This window comes from Canis lupus, chromosome 7, assembly GCF_003254725.2.
Source record: "Canis lupus dingo isolate Sandy chromosome 7, ASM325472v2, whole genome shotgun sequence".
NCBI classification, from domain to species: Eukaryota; Metazoa; Chordata; class Mammalia; order Carnivora; family Canidae; genus Canis; species Canis lupus.
In genome coordinates, this window is record NC_064249.1 from 60447833 (window position 1) to 60462077 (window position 14245).

The window sequence follows — 14245 nt, forward strand, 5'->3', positions numbered from 1 at the left end:
GGGTTGGCTGAGTGTCTTGTCTGACTCTTGATTTCAGCTCAGGTCATGATCTCAGGGTCCTGGGATCAAGTCCCAAATTGGGCTCCATGCTCAGCATGAAGCCTGCTTGAGATTCTCCCTCTCTCTCTGCCCCTCACCCAATCTCTAAATAAATAAATAAATAAATAAATAAATAAATAAATAAATAAATAAAATCTAAAAAAAAAATGGATATGAATCTTGAAAAACCAGAATCATACTAAATATGCTTAAAATGGCACATAAGAACTGAGAGCTGCAGAGAAAAAAGTAGAGTTATGTGTCCCATGTTGCATATACTGCAAAGAACAAAATACCTAAGAGAAATAGTGGATAAATCCCTAGCCTCATTAAACTAACTTTTTCTTTCTTTTCTTTTCTTTTTTTTCTTTTCTTTCTTCTTTCTTTCTTTTTCTTTCTTCTTTCTTTTTCTTTCTTTCTTTCTTTCTTTCTTTCTTTCTTTCTTTCTTTCTTTCCTTCCTTCCTTCCTTCCTTCCTTCCTTCCTTCCTTCCTTCCTTCCTTCCTTCCTTCCTTCTTTCTTTCTGTTAAACCTTCCTCTCATTCCATAATCTTTTTTTTTTTTTTTAAAGTCAAAAGTTCTAGATTAATGTAAAGAGCCTAGCTAGGATTAGGAGTAAGAAAGCCCATGTCTCATCGGGCTTCCCTACTGGCCAGCAGGTAGTCTTGTGTACCTCTTTAAGCTTCTGTGTTCCTGGAAAACAAGGGGTTGCATAGATAGTTTTTAATTTTAATTTAGAACATTCCATGACTCTGAAATGGGTATAACCCAGGGAAGGTCAATGTTAATACACTAGCTAATTGGGGAGAAACTTGCAATGTGAGTGCCACTTCCTATGGAAGAAGGGACAATCCTAGCTTGCCATAGTTGGGAGAAAGGAGGAAAAGTTGAGGAGTATACCCATTCAGTTATTGGGAAGGACACTTAGCAGGGTAATGAAAAGAATGGTTCCTGCCTTGAAGCTATGTGGCGGCCTCAGGGAGGAGAGGGGAGGTTATAGGTGGGGGTGCTACAGATAGACTACTAGGATTTGTCATTTGTTTCCAAAGTGAGGACCCTTTCATATAAATATTCAAATGATATATTCGTAGTTTTAGCATCTCCTGTTTGTAAAACACACCACAACAAAGTTATGATTTTACTTTGAAATAAATGTTAAAATCATCACGGTATCTATACACACATGAAAACTAGCTATGTGTGCAGGAAACATGGTTTATTCAGTCTGTCCACAATACTTGGTGCACATATTTATTTGCAGACCTCTTGTAGTAAATCAGTAGCAGTCCACAAGGCCAGAAATCAAGGGATTAGGCTGATAGGCTGATGTTCAGTGTATGAGCCCAGCCTTAACTTTTATTATTTTCTTGTCTTCTTCCCCTTCCTCTACCACCTGGCTGTTTCTCTGGATCACTGCCAAGCCCCCTGCAGCCCTGGAGTTCTGCAGGCTGATGGCAAGTTAGTCTTCTGACTAACAATGCTGTGATCCAAGGCTGAAAATCTTGAGAGTTTGGTCACCATTTGCCCAGAGAAATGAATGGCCCCATCATTAGATTATCTTAACTTTGGTGCAATGGAGGCAGGGCTGTGTTGCATGCCAAAGTCAACACTAGATCTAATTTTATTAACATCAAATGGATGCACAAAGTCTCCAATAACATGATTTTAGACTCGCCTATTCCTTCTTGTGATAAAAGGCTGATTAGCAAGATTTGGCTGATCACGTGATCAAGTTAATCTCAGGCAAGTTTCCAAAGCAATTCACAACCATTGAAAAATGAGAGGCATGCAAGTTGGATCAAATTAAAAAAAAAAAAAATGCTGCAAGTTCTTATCTGTATGATCAAAAACTATTGGAATCAGAGAATGAGTTAGCTGACAGGCATTCCAAAGCAGATTTTGAAGTCATAATAAGAGTTTAATTGACAAGGGGCACGATGTTTAAAGCTTCTAGCAAACAGTACTAACAAGCAATAGAGTTACTCATGCTGAAATCTGTTCTAACTTTAAATTAATCAGAATGGCAATAACCATCAATGGCTACTGCTGGGAGTGGGGAGGACATAAACTAAGGTCTCACGTCCAGGATCACAGCTTAATTCTTAGGCATGAAGACGGAATCTATAACTGCCACTTGTTAATACAACAAACAATTTCTCCATATTGCCATGAAATGTTTTACTGTTACGTAGGACTCCTTGAAAGTGGAATTTATCAATATCCTATTGCAAGAACTTTTTGGCTGGTTAGCAGTAATGTAACAATAATATTTGGCAAGGAAAAAAAAAAGAGAAAGAACAAGCCAAGGCTTTCATCTTTAATTAACATGACCTTCTTCATTTTTTTTAAGAGGAAAATCCAGGAATTTTTTTTGAGATTCACTTTAAAAATGGCCTACAATATTATGTTTTAATTAAAATTGAATAAGCTTCCCTATGAATATTAAACTTTTAAAAGCCTAGGCAGCAATAGTACATTATTAAAAGCTGCATCACTCATGTCAAAGAAATTAGTACTTGATTTTTAGATATTCATCATCAAGTTCTGAAATGATCAGAAGCCTGAAACTCAAACTCAAAACAATGTTAGTACTTCAGTTAATCTTCCAAAGTGGAAGAATAATATTCATTAACTGCAGCGAAGTTCGATGATCTCCAGAGTGTGGAAACGCTTAGATAAAAACTGGTATTTTTATTTACCTGTAAAATCGAAAGAAAGAAAGAAAAAAAAAAGGTTCTGGAAAAAACTTATCATGTAGGCAAAATCAATTACTCCTCACCCCTCCCTTCATTCCACAAAAGCTTGTGACCCGAACTTGTAAAGTCTCTCACTTTTTTTTTTTTTTTTTTCATACCACTTCAAGTTCATGCCTTAAGGAGAGGAAGCAGAACTCCTTTACTCGGTGCGAGCTCCCTAGCAGTCATTTTATCTTTTGGATAATCCTATTTTCACAGCGAGTTCTGGCTTTTAGGGTGTTTACCCCTCTCTTTCTTTCCCTTTTCTGTTTTTCTTTGTTGATGTTGCAGCGCATGGTGTAGGGAGGAAGTCGAAGTCCCTGAAACAGCTAGGAATCGCGAGTAATACCGCTAACGAGCTGCAGATAGAAAACGGGAGACTTCAAATAAAATAGCACGCACTCTCAAACTCCCAGAGGGAACAAAAGAAAACGAAACGAGCACACACACACTTGGGCCGTTCCGGTACATTCGCAAAGGTGGGAGCAGTGGGCGCGAGCGCGGGGCGGGGCGGGGCAGGGCGGGGGGGGGGGACCGCGGCCTCCGCCCTCCGGGGCCCGCAGGTGGCTCCAGGCCGGCACCCCAGACAACAATGGCCTGGGTGGGCTCTGCCTGCGTCGCCCGTTTGCCGTCTGCCTCTACCCGGAAAAATAATCTATCCAGCAAGGATGACAGAGCAGGGAAAGACGCGCGTGTCGGGCTCCCTAGGCGGCAGTCTCCCCCTTCCCGATCTCGCATTCCCCACCGCGGTCCGACGAGGAACCTGCCGAGCATCAAGTTCCCGAGCAAGTTATCTGATTCCCGCAGCCCCTCCACCTGCCGGGCGGTGCTGCGCGCACCCCAGGCTTCCCCCCGGCGACCCCCCGCGGGCTGCAGCAAAAAACCCGGGGTGCTCCGGCGGGGCGGGGGCGGGCGGCTGCCGGGGATCCGGCCGGCTACCGCCGCAGCTCAGTGGCCTCCGATTGGCCACGACGCGGGCGGGGAAGCTCGGCGGAGGAGGGAGGCGGGGGCGGGGGCGAGGGCGGCGGCGGCGGCGGCGGCGGGAGGGGAGAGGCGAGGAGCGAGGGCCGCGCAGCCTGGCAGCGCGTGCGGCGAGCGCGGGGAGAGCGGCGGCGGCGGCGGCGGCTCGCGTCGGTCGCGCTCGCGGAGGCCGAGCGGGGTGCGCGGGCGGCGGCGGCGGCGGCGGGGGTGGGGCGGCGCGCGCGAGTGAGCGGCGCCGGGCAAGGAGCGGCGGGCGGGTGCCGGCGCGCAGGCAGCAGGGGCGGCCGCGGCGGCGGCGGCGGCGGCAGCTGCGCGGGACGGAGCCGCGGCAGTAGCGGCCGCGCCGGCCCCCGGCCTCACCCCCGCGCGGCCCAGGCCGGAGAACAAGCCCCAACTCTCCCGGGGGGCCGGAAAGGGGGAGCCGGGAGGCGGCCGTCAGCCCGCACGCAGCGGAGGCGCGGGGCGGCGGGACCGCTGCCCTTTGTGGGCGCAGCGCGCACGGCCCGGAGCGCCCTCCCCGCGCCGCTCCCCTCGGCGTCCTGGTCCAGCAGAGCGGCCCTGGAGAGGGGGCCCGGAGGAAGCCGAGCCGAGAGCCCGAAACCTCGCGTTGCGGAGCTGCCCGGGAGCGCCCAGCCGCGCCGCGCCGCTTCCACCTCCGCATCCTACAGCGGCCAAGGTCCCCGCCGCCCGCATCCCTCCGGCTTCCGCTGCGCTTAGGGCCGGCGCCCAGCCGCCTGCGCTGCCACCGCGGCCGCCCCCACACACGCGCGCTCTCTCTTTCTCTCTCTTTCTCCCTCTCACCCCCACCGCACGCCCGCCCCCTCCCCGCCCCCGCCCCCGCCCCCTCCCCAGCTCCTTGATCTCTCGGTCTGTTTTATTACTCCTGGTGCGAGTCCCGCGGACTCCGCGGCCCGCTATTTGTCATCAGCTCGCTCTCCATTGGCGGGGAGCGGAGAGCAGCGGTGAAGGGGGTGGGGTGGGGAGGGGAAGGGAAGGGGGTGGAAACTGCCTGGAGCCGTCTCTCCGCGCCGCTGTTGGTGCTGCCGCCGCCGCCGCCGCCGCCGCCGCCGCCGCCGCCGCCGCCTCCGGCTCCTCGCTCGGCCCCTCTCCGCCTCCATGTGCCGGATAGTGGGAGCGCCGCGGACCCTGCTGCCGCTGCTGGCGGCCCTGCTCCAGGTACGCGGCGGCCTCCGCCGGCCGGGCCGCGGGCGGGGTGGGGCGGGCGGCGCCGGGTCCCTTTGTTCCCCGCGCCGCTGCGGGGCCAGGCTGCGCACCCGGCAAGGGAGGTGCCGCACCGCGCGGCCGGGAGCTGCGCAGGCACGAGGCTCGGGTCGGGCGCAGGGGCAGGGCCGGCCGGGCCGGCGGGTCCCGAAGGGTCGGATCGCCGGCCCCCTCTGTTCTTGCTTCCGGGCCGGGCGAGCTTGCAGGGGGTGTCTCCGGGCAGCAGAAGGGTGAGGCAGGATAGCTCCCAGGTTTTGCAGTTTTCTACGCTTCTCGCCCGTCGCTTTGCACTTTGCTCCAAAAAAAAAAAAAAAAAAAATTTTTTTGTTTTTTTTTGTTTTGTTTATTTCTGCAGGGATGGGTCGCGAGTTTGCAGTAGGAATTCTCACTCTGGTGTCTTAGTTACGGGACGTGCCTCCACCCCACCCCACCCCGGCACCCGCGCGCCTCCCGGTGCCCGAGGGCTCCACTGCCCTATTGTCTTTACCCCAGCCGAGTTGCCTTCTTCTCCTGCCCCCTTGCGCCCCCCCCCCCCCCCCGTGTTCTGTGTCGGTCCCACCTGGAAGGAAACCTCGTCCCCTTGCCCCGGAGACTCTCTGCGGGCCGGGGCCTCCGCACCCCGCCCCTGGCTCCGCAGACCCTTCTCGCGGCGGCCGGGGCGAAGTTCCGTTACTCGGCTGTTATTCGTCTCCCTCGTCCGCCCTGTCCCCTGCGTGCGTCCTCGGGGACGCCTTCGCGAGGAGCCTCCGCACTTTTCACGCCTTCGGAGAGCGCCAGACAGCCTCTTCACGGCCTCGTAGCAGGAGGCTTCTCCGCGGCTGGAAGCACCTGCTCCAGGCAGGTCGCGGGCTCCCTGGCCCCTCGGCGCCACCGGCCCCCAAGCCCGGCTGGCCGCCCAACTTTCCCGCGGCGTCCGGCCGGAGGCTGCCCCGAGGCCCCTCCCGGCCGCCCACTGGGTCCCGGGAAGCCGCGCGGGGCGCGCAGGGCGGGGGAGGGCGGGGGTCCCGAATCCGCCCCCGCAGGCGCGGGGGTTCTAGGGCGGCTGCAGGAGAGGGGCGTGTCCCCCCACCGCACCCCCGCATGCCGGTCAGGGTCTCCCGGGAAATCCGCCCGAGGGCCCCCCCCCCCGCGCACCCTTGCAGCTGGGGGGTGGCCAGCGGGTGGCAGCTCCGAAAAGTGCGGGCGCGGCTCGGAAGTGCCGCTGCGCCGGGGGCGGCCCGGGCAGCGACAGATGGTGCTGATCGGCCCCCTCCGTGGTCTTCACGGGTCAGGGCCTGGCGCGCTCCGGCCGCGGGGCGGGGGGGGGTCGGCGCCCGCGGTCTCTCGCGCTTTCTCCGCCGCCCCCTAGAGGGGTGTGGGCAGAGGCCGCTGGAGCCCTGTCCATGGTGCGCTGCTGCTCGGCGCGCCCGGCCCGGCCCCGCGCTCTCTTCCCCCGGGCCTGCCCTCCCGCTTTCGGGCTCGCGCTCTCCCCCGCTCCCCCGCTCCCCCGCTCCCCCGCTGCCCCTCGGACTCGGCGGCCGCCCGAGCCCCGTCTTTTCTGCTTTCTTGGGTTTCTCCTTTTGTTCTTTCGTCTCCCGCTGGTCTCTCTCCCCTTCCCCCACCCGCCAGTCCGCCCCCCTCGGCTCTCCTGACTCTGGGGTTTCTGAACTATGAGACTGGACGTGTTCGGCCTCTGCAGTTTTGGGAAGTGGATGGAATTTCTTCTGACTGGGGGAGGAGACCTGCCAGTCACTTGCTAACAAAAGTATCTCCTGTTATAAAACCGCCCTTTATTCTTGGAGTGCGCACTCCTCATTCTTTCACCTCCTGCCGCTTCATTTATTGTTTCTTCTTTTCAAATAGGACTTACTAAAGGGGGCTAGGCTGAAGGGGAAGAAGGGAAAAGAAAAAAAAAAAAAGAAAAGTACTAGAGTGGTTTGAAGTTTAGGGAGAAGGCAAGATGAACTTAAGAATCCTATGGACCTCAGACATTTTCCTTTTCTTTTTACACAAAGAACATGTCAGAGATAAAGTCTTATTTTTTTAAAATTAAAAGCATTAATTTTGAACGCCTTTGAGTGGTCTTACTAATTTGCAAACAACTTTTAATAAATGTTCAGAGTCTGAGGCCAGCAGTAGATGGTATGTTCACTAACTTTTTGATCCGAAAGTAAGTTTTAATTGAATACTGTGCAGTGAAGGAAGGACAGGAGACCTTTGTTGGTAATTCATACCGTGGGACTAAGTGTGGTACCACCGGAGCAGTCTCATTTTCTCTTAGTCATCTGCCTTGAAGTCAGGTGTGAATTTCATAAGTCATTTTCTTCTTTAAGCATGTACAAAAATAGCATTTATAAACGTCGACTAATGCGGTTGTCTTTACCATCCTATGATACTTCTCACTTTCTTCTAGATGGATGTTATGCTGACTTTTGTAAACACTCAGGAAAGGGGAAATTCTAACTTTGTCATCAAGTTGTTTGGCAGTCTCCTAATTCCTAGGTACAAGTTAAGCAATCACATTGAATGATTTGCAAGGTCATTAGGAGTGGAAGCAGAGCAGTTTATGCAACGTGAGTTTTAGGGTTAAATGCACCATGTGGATTGTACAACTGAGATTAGGAATGACTTTGTGCTAATGGCCTGCTTTACACACCAGAATAACAGAGATCTATCTGCAAGGTGAAAATGGCCCCTCTGCAGTCATCTGCTATTCAAGTCTAGTTTTTTTTTTTTTTTTTTTTTTAAGGTCAGATAAGACAAGAGTTTTAGGGAAGAGGATGAATGGTTTTTAGTAATAGATACAGAGCAACTTTGTTTTTTCCAGACCAGTTTAAGACAAATAATTAAGTATACAAAAGGACTTTATGCGTTTATGTATTCTCTGAAGTGTTCCTTGTTTTGCTTTGAACACTTTTTTTTTTTTTTTTTTTTGGGAGATTATTAGTTTGGTTGTTCTATTACTTGGATTTACATAATTCTAGTCGATTTTGCACATTATGATATTCAGCTTTAAGATTTTCTCTATTACTCTTCATTTTAACTTATGGTATTAGCATTGTCCTTTACACTAAAAACAAAAAAGTTAAATTTAAGCATTAGATTTCAAGGATCGAAGGATATCACAAAGTTAAGACAAACTTTCCTTTTAAATTATATAAATGACTTTCAAGGTCTTCAATAGATTATCAGGAAAAAAAAAAAACAAAACCACCAATTTCACTTCTACCTACCCAGTAATTACTAGACTAGAAACCTGCTTTGTTTTTCTAGTTCACATTTTAATTGCCTAATTCCATTGTTCTAGTTTAAATACACTTTGTATGGGTTACGAAGCATCAAAGACATCACCTTAATGTTTGTAGATACCCTGGATTCTTAGTCTTACCACATAGGTCCTGCTTTCGACCCTGAGGAAGTATGAAAAAAAAAAAATGCATAAACCGTATGTGGTTTTCACCTGTTAGGTGTATGCGTTTCAAAGAGATTAATATTCAACACATGAAACATATGAAAAGAAGCTTTATTTTACGATGTAGGAAACCTTGGATGCAGTAATCATTTTAAGTATGAAACATTTATTTTCAGTGTTTGATTTTGATTTTCTTTGTAACAACTTACTGTGAAAGTAAGGAGAGAACATAGTTGATATTCACAGTTTATTCTACTTAGTGGCCATAGTTATACATATCTTTGCCCTTTTCTTATCTTGTGTCATGTGGTCATTACTCATAGATGGTGGTGCATTGAAAGCATATACTAGGTGTGATTTGAAAAATAATAATTTGTGCATGCATCCTAAAATATTTTATGGACACATTTAAAAATATACATATATGGCGATACCTATGAGTCTATGTAGATATCTTCATATATGTATATCTATAAATATCTCCATATATAAAATTTTAGGCCCCAATTGCAAGTTCAGAATCTACATACAGATTGTACTTTTTGACTTTCATGCATTCTTGGAAGTCAGCTCTGACCAGTCTTCTAAAAGTTCAGACTGAGATTTTATTTAAAGAGGAAATTCTTTTTCGATTCTGTTTTTTTTTACATATAGGGACTAAAGTCTTCTTGGAGCAGATTATTTTGGTGACTGTGTATTGCACCAAACTGTCCTTAATTTCCCTTTTCATTAAAAATTTGCAATTCTTAAATCTGTTGTGCCTCATTAAGCTTTAGGGTTATTAATCGGGAAATGTCAAGACTTAAAGCAACAGTTAATCTTGCTTTAAAGTGCCTTAAAAAAAAATCCTAAGTAACTCAGATCCCCATTCTGTTTTCAAAGGGATATTCTTAAGTTAGAAGAGTGATTTTTAAAGAAAAATCCTAGATGTTATTTAAGAAATGTAGTGTTTGTGTATATACTCTACCGTTTTGCCCAAGTTAACATTATTCAAATTTGTTCTTTTGGCTCAAATACAAAAAGTAATCAAGTTTAAGCACTGCACAGACTGGTGGTGAATTTTATCAACGATTTTAAAAATATGATAGATTTGGAATTTGGAATTTGTCATTTGAATATTTCTTATCTGCCATTAGTATACCTTCTAAAAGGACCTAAGCATTTTCAAGTTGTGTTAAGAACTATTTCAACTGAGTTGACATATAATTTGTATCAACAAATCATTATGCTTCCCATTTCTGTCTTTTCCTACCAAAAACTTATTTTTGTTTTAATTTTTTAGCAAATTATATCAGTTAATTTGAGCAGATGCTAGTCTTTGTATATTTAACTAAATGTAGATCCGTTTTAATTCAACAACCCTATTCATGCCAGGGAAGAGGTATGTACAGATAAATGTTTTAGTTTGAGCCGTATCTTCTGCATATATAAAGTGACGTCTTTAAAGTAGCCAGAAGGTGAATTCTAGAGCTTAATGAGACCTTTTAAAAGATTGGGATTTAAAGATTAAGATCTGTGTTACAACAGAGTTTTTAAAAGGAAAATTTGAGTTATAAATAAATGCTTTTCAGTTCTTATTTCTTGTTACTGTCTTTCATACTTCCTGCACTTCCTTGTCTGACCTTCCACTGTACTTAGAGCAATACCCAAGCCCCCTGGATTGCACTTGTTTACACAACATGTATGTTCAGGATTGCTATCTACATACGTGTCTTCTGCAACATTTATCACAGTTTGGCATGAAGTGTCAATCAGTAATTAATTAATACCTTTGTGTGTGCCGTCCAAGGTGATTTGGGCACCAAAGGCGTAATAACTTTATTTTATGCAAATGAGCTGCTGTTAGGTAGTGTCAAGGGCAAGAACTAGTGTCAAGGGCAGGAAGCCTGGGGTTCTAATCTAGTGCAGATGTAGTTTACGCCCTTAAACTCTCATGACCTCATTTTCCTCAATAGTAAAATACTGAGTCCGGTTGGATTAGTAGATCTCTAGGGGACTTTCCAGTTCTGTGACTCTTGGGGCTGCTGAAAAATATCTCCCAAATGACTCCTTTTCAAAGGCTTTGGAATGACTTTAATTTTTAACCTACAATGCAAAGATTTTCACATACTCAGAGTGGTAGAGTATCATTTTGAGGGTCATTAACAAGAGTTTATTATATATATGATAGGTTAAAAGTAGTCTGTATTTTTTATATGCTTGACTTCTAAAATATTTTTTTTCCCATTGGCTATGCTGCTTTTACCACTAAAAGTAAATTATTTTTTGGGTTTGACCTAAAGGAAGAGGAATGTGGTACTACTAAGAATAAAAATTATTCCTTTTATTCCTTTTATACTTTCAAGTTTCTTTGAAAGAACATAGCTTCCATGAGAACCTTTGAATTGAATGATGTGGGTCAGCACTAAAAATATAGCCCATTGATTAGCGAGTTATTTTTCTACAGATGTCTGTATTCATGTTGTACATGTGATTTATACATACATATATACATATATAAGGGTATGTGTTGGAAGTATTGTTTATAATTACAAAGGGTTGGATTAGTTGAACTCTGAATGTCCTTAGTAGGAGTTGATTTAGTAAATTATGTATAATATGCAGTCAGATATGAGAGCCCTTATTGAGTGGAATAAAGCATTTTAGTTCTATTTCCAGGTCAAGAAAATGGTTGTTAAACCACCCAATTTTCATGCCATAGCCATGTACCTACAAGTGCTTCAAAGGACAGCAAAAATGATCAGTGGGATTTCAAGGCTTCTGAATGAGGAAGAATTGGACAAAGACCACAGTGGAAGCTGTAATGAAAGAATAGAAAATCAAACAATATACAAATAGGATGAAGATGGCCTAAACTAACAGAACATCCTAAAGTTGTGTTGAGGACAACCTATAGTAGGCTGAGCTACAAGTAGGTCTAAAGAAGATTGGCTAATGGGTAGTTAAATAATAGATTAGTTTCCATGTTGTATATTAAAATGACTACACTGTGCTGAGTTATTTGTGCCTAAGAGATTATATTAGTTGGTTAAACCATTGTGATATTTCTTACATTTTTTTGACTGAATATTTAATTTTTCATCTGTTCTGGTGGCAAAAATGTGGTCTAAATTGTAGTCTAAAGACCTTACTACTATCTTGAACTTGAGATCCAGAGGAATAGTTAGTGTAGCAATCAGATGTTCTGGTCTACTGCCTTGATTAAATAAATTGTTTAACTTGGGTTTTTCCCAAGTAGCATTGGGAAAATTAATTGTGTAATGTCTTTAAAACAGCTTGAGCTATTTAAAAGGAAGTGCTATTATAAATACAATATGGCAATCATATAGAGAAGCGCTTGGAGACCTGCTTGATCCATATGCCTACATATAACAAAAATAAATAAGTCCTGGAGTAATAATATATACTCCTATTTATTGTGATTTTAACATTGGTTTGTGTGTTAACTTAAAAATTTACTTGACCATAGTATCCTTATATATATATTATAGTTTTAATATTAGTTTTGTGTTAATTTAAAAACAATTTTTTGGGCAGCCTTGGTGGCACAGCGGTTTTAGCACCGCCTGCAACCGGGGATCAAGTCCCATGTCCGGCTCCCTGCATGGAGCCTGCTTCTCCCTCTGCCTGTGTCTCTGCCTCTCTCTCTCTCTCTCTCTGTCTCTCATGAATAAATAAATAAAATCTTTAAAAAAATAAAAGCAATTTTTTGCGTGACCATAATTGAAAATATTTATACCCAGATTCCCTCCTCCTCATTCTGATATATTATAATTTTCAGTGAATTAGTAAAAGGAATTAGTAAAAAAAAAAAAAAAAAAAAGTTAAGTAAAGGGTCATAGTTTAGAATATAATTCCAGAAATTACTGGAAATGAAAATGTGAAATGACCATTTTTTCCTCATTATTAAAATAAGTTTTGAGTTTATTCGACTTTCTTCTGTTGCGTTAGTGAAGTTTTTTTTAAGTCTTTTTATTTACTTATTTATTTAAATAATCTCTGCACCCAATATGGGGCTCGACTCAGGACCCCAAGATCGAGAGTCGCACACTCTACACCTTGAACCCGCAGGTGCACCTAGTTATTGAACTTTCCTGTTACTGATTTCAGTAAGGATGGCCTTTTCAGTTTTAAGACATCTCACAATTTATTTTTATTAATTGTCAGTAGGTCATTCATATAACTCAGAAAAGCACACATACCAGAGAAAACCATTAAAACTTTAGATATTTGCTGCCACCTCCTCGAATCTTTTTTTTTTTTTTTTTAAACTAATGTCTGGTAGTACTAAACCTTTACAATAAAATATTTTTAGTTTTAGTGAAGAAGACTAATATGTTATCTCTGTTAATTATTTCTGTAACCCTGTGAGATAGGGTTATAGTGGGTAAAAATTCCCATTTTAGAGATGATGAAAGTGGAACTCGGTTTGAGTAGTTTTCCTGAGAATCCAGAGTAAAACGCTATCTGTCAGAGTAGATTGAGCCTGACTGTGCAAAGCACATGGTTTTCTCCCTCCCTCTACTGGCTGGGATCCTTTCAATACAATGGTACTCAAGGAATGAAGATTGCATTAGAAAGGAGTTTTAGTTCCTCTTTACTGAGTTGATAAGATATTTTTCTTTAAATAGTCAACTTCTGAGTTATCTTCTCTATTAATTTTGACCTTAAATATTTTGGCCTCTGAAGCCAAAATGTAGTGCTTGGTTAGGATTTTCACTCATTTTTAAAATATGTTAGAGAAAGAAGAAAATACCATAGAGAAATAATTCATAATCAGTTTTATAATGTTCTCCAAGTTGTCTCAGTCAACAAATAATATGCTGATAAGTGCTCAAAAGTAATTTTTTTGTGTGAATCCTAGAACTTAAAATATTTTCTAGGAGCCTAGAGGCCCTCAGGCTGTGCATGTTTTTTGTTTTTTTCTTTTTTTGATACTGGTTTTTCAGTGGTTTTTTTTTTTTCCTGTGAAAATAAATTCAAGAGACTGTACTACCAAGTTTTGAAATATGTTTAGTGACACATTTTCCATGTTTGAATCATCTGAATTACTTTTTCTCCCACAAATGAAATTATTTGGGGTCTTTTGAAATATATATGTCCACATCTCGAAAGGAACTACTAAAGCAGATTCATGTGAATGTTTTGCGGAGGGACGGAGGGACTTCAGTACAGACATGGATTTGTTTGCTGAGGAGAAAGCCTAGAACTGTTTTGCTTGTAACTTGACCTATTGTAACTGGGTGGATACAGTTGGCTTGACTATAATCTCCAACAAAATGTCTCTTGGTTGATTGGGAAGCTATTAAGTGAACTCTGAAATAAATGACTAAAAAGCCATTAATTTTACTAAGTTTAAAAGAGATATAATCCACTCCTTTTGCTTAACATAAGTCTTTAATAAACTAGAGAGTGTGACCACTTAAATTTTTTTTTTCTTTTGTTGTCTTAATTGGTTAACACAATGGGTTCAAAGTCTGAAGTTCATTCTTTATGGCTTTCTGGTCCAGTAAATCAAGAAAAAATGTGTTTCGTGTGGCCAAAGTATTAGCCTTTTGCAGCTCCTTTGGCATCCACCCCCAGTAGAGTTCATTTGGTGCTAACATGTTCAAAATTAGCTTCTAATGTCCTGCTTCCCCAAATTGTACTTTAGGGAATTCAGAATTCAGATTTGATAAGACACCTAAACATATACACTCACAGTTTCTGGAACTACCCCATGCATGCAGGAAAGTGCACACATAAGTGGATATCCTGCTGAATGTTCATAAATTGGACCTCCTAAGTGAATCAGCACCCAATCAAGACATAGCCTCCCCAGCACCACATGAGTACCCTCCTCCAATTGTAACCATCCTCCAATGCTGAGGATTTGTTTG

General features: G+C 44.3%; 1 protein-coding gene across 1 annotated transcript in view; it reads left to right on the plus strand.

Annotated features, from left to right (window-relative positions):
* Nucleotides 1-4795: 4795 nt before the first annotated feature.
* CDH2 (cadherin 2) overlaps nt 4796-14245 on the plus strand; it is a 213886-nt gene continuing 204436 nt past the window's right edge. The window contains exon 1 of the mRNA XM_025429252.3: nt 4796-4930. Within this exon, the coding sequence (XP_025285037.1) occupies nt 4871-4930 (60 nt within the window). The 5' untranslated portion in view covers nt 4796-4870. The remainder of the gene's footprint in view (nt 4931-14245) is intronic.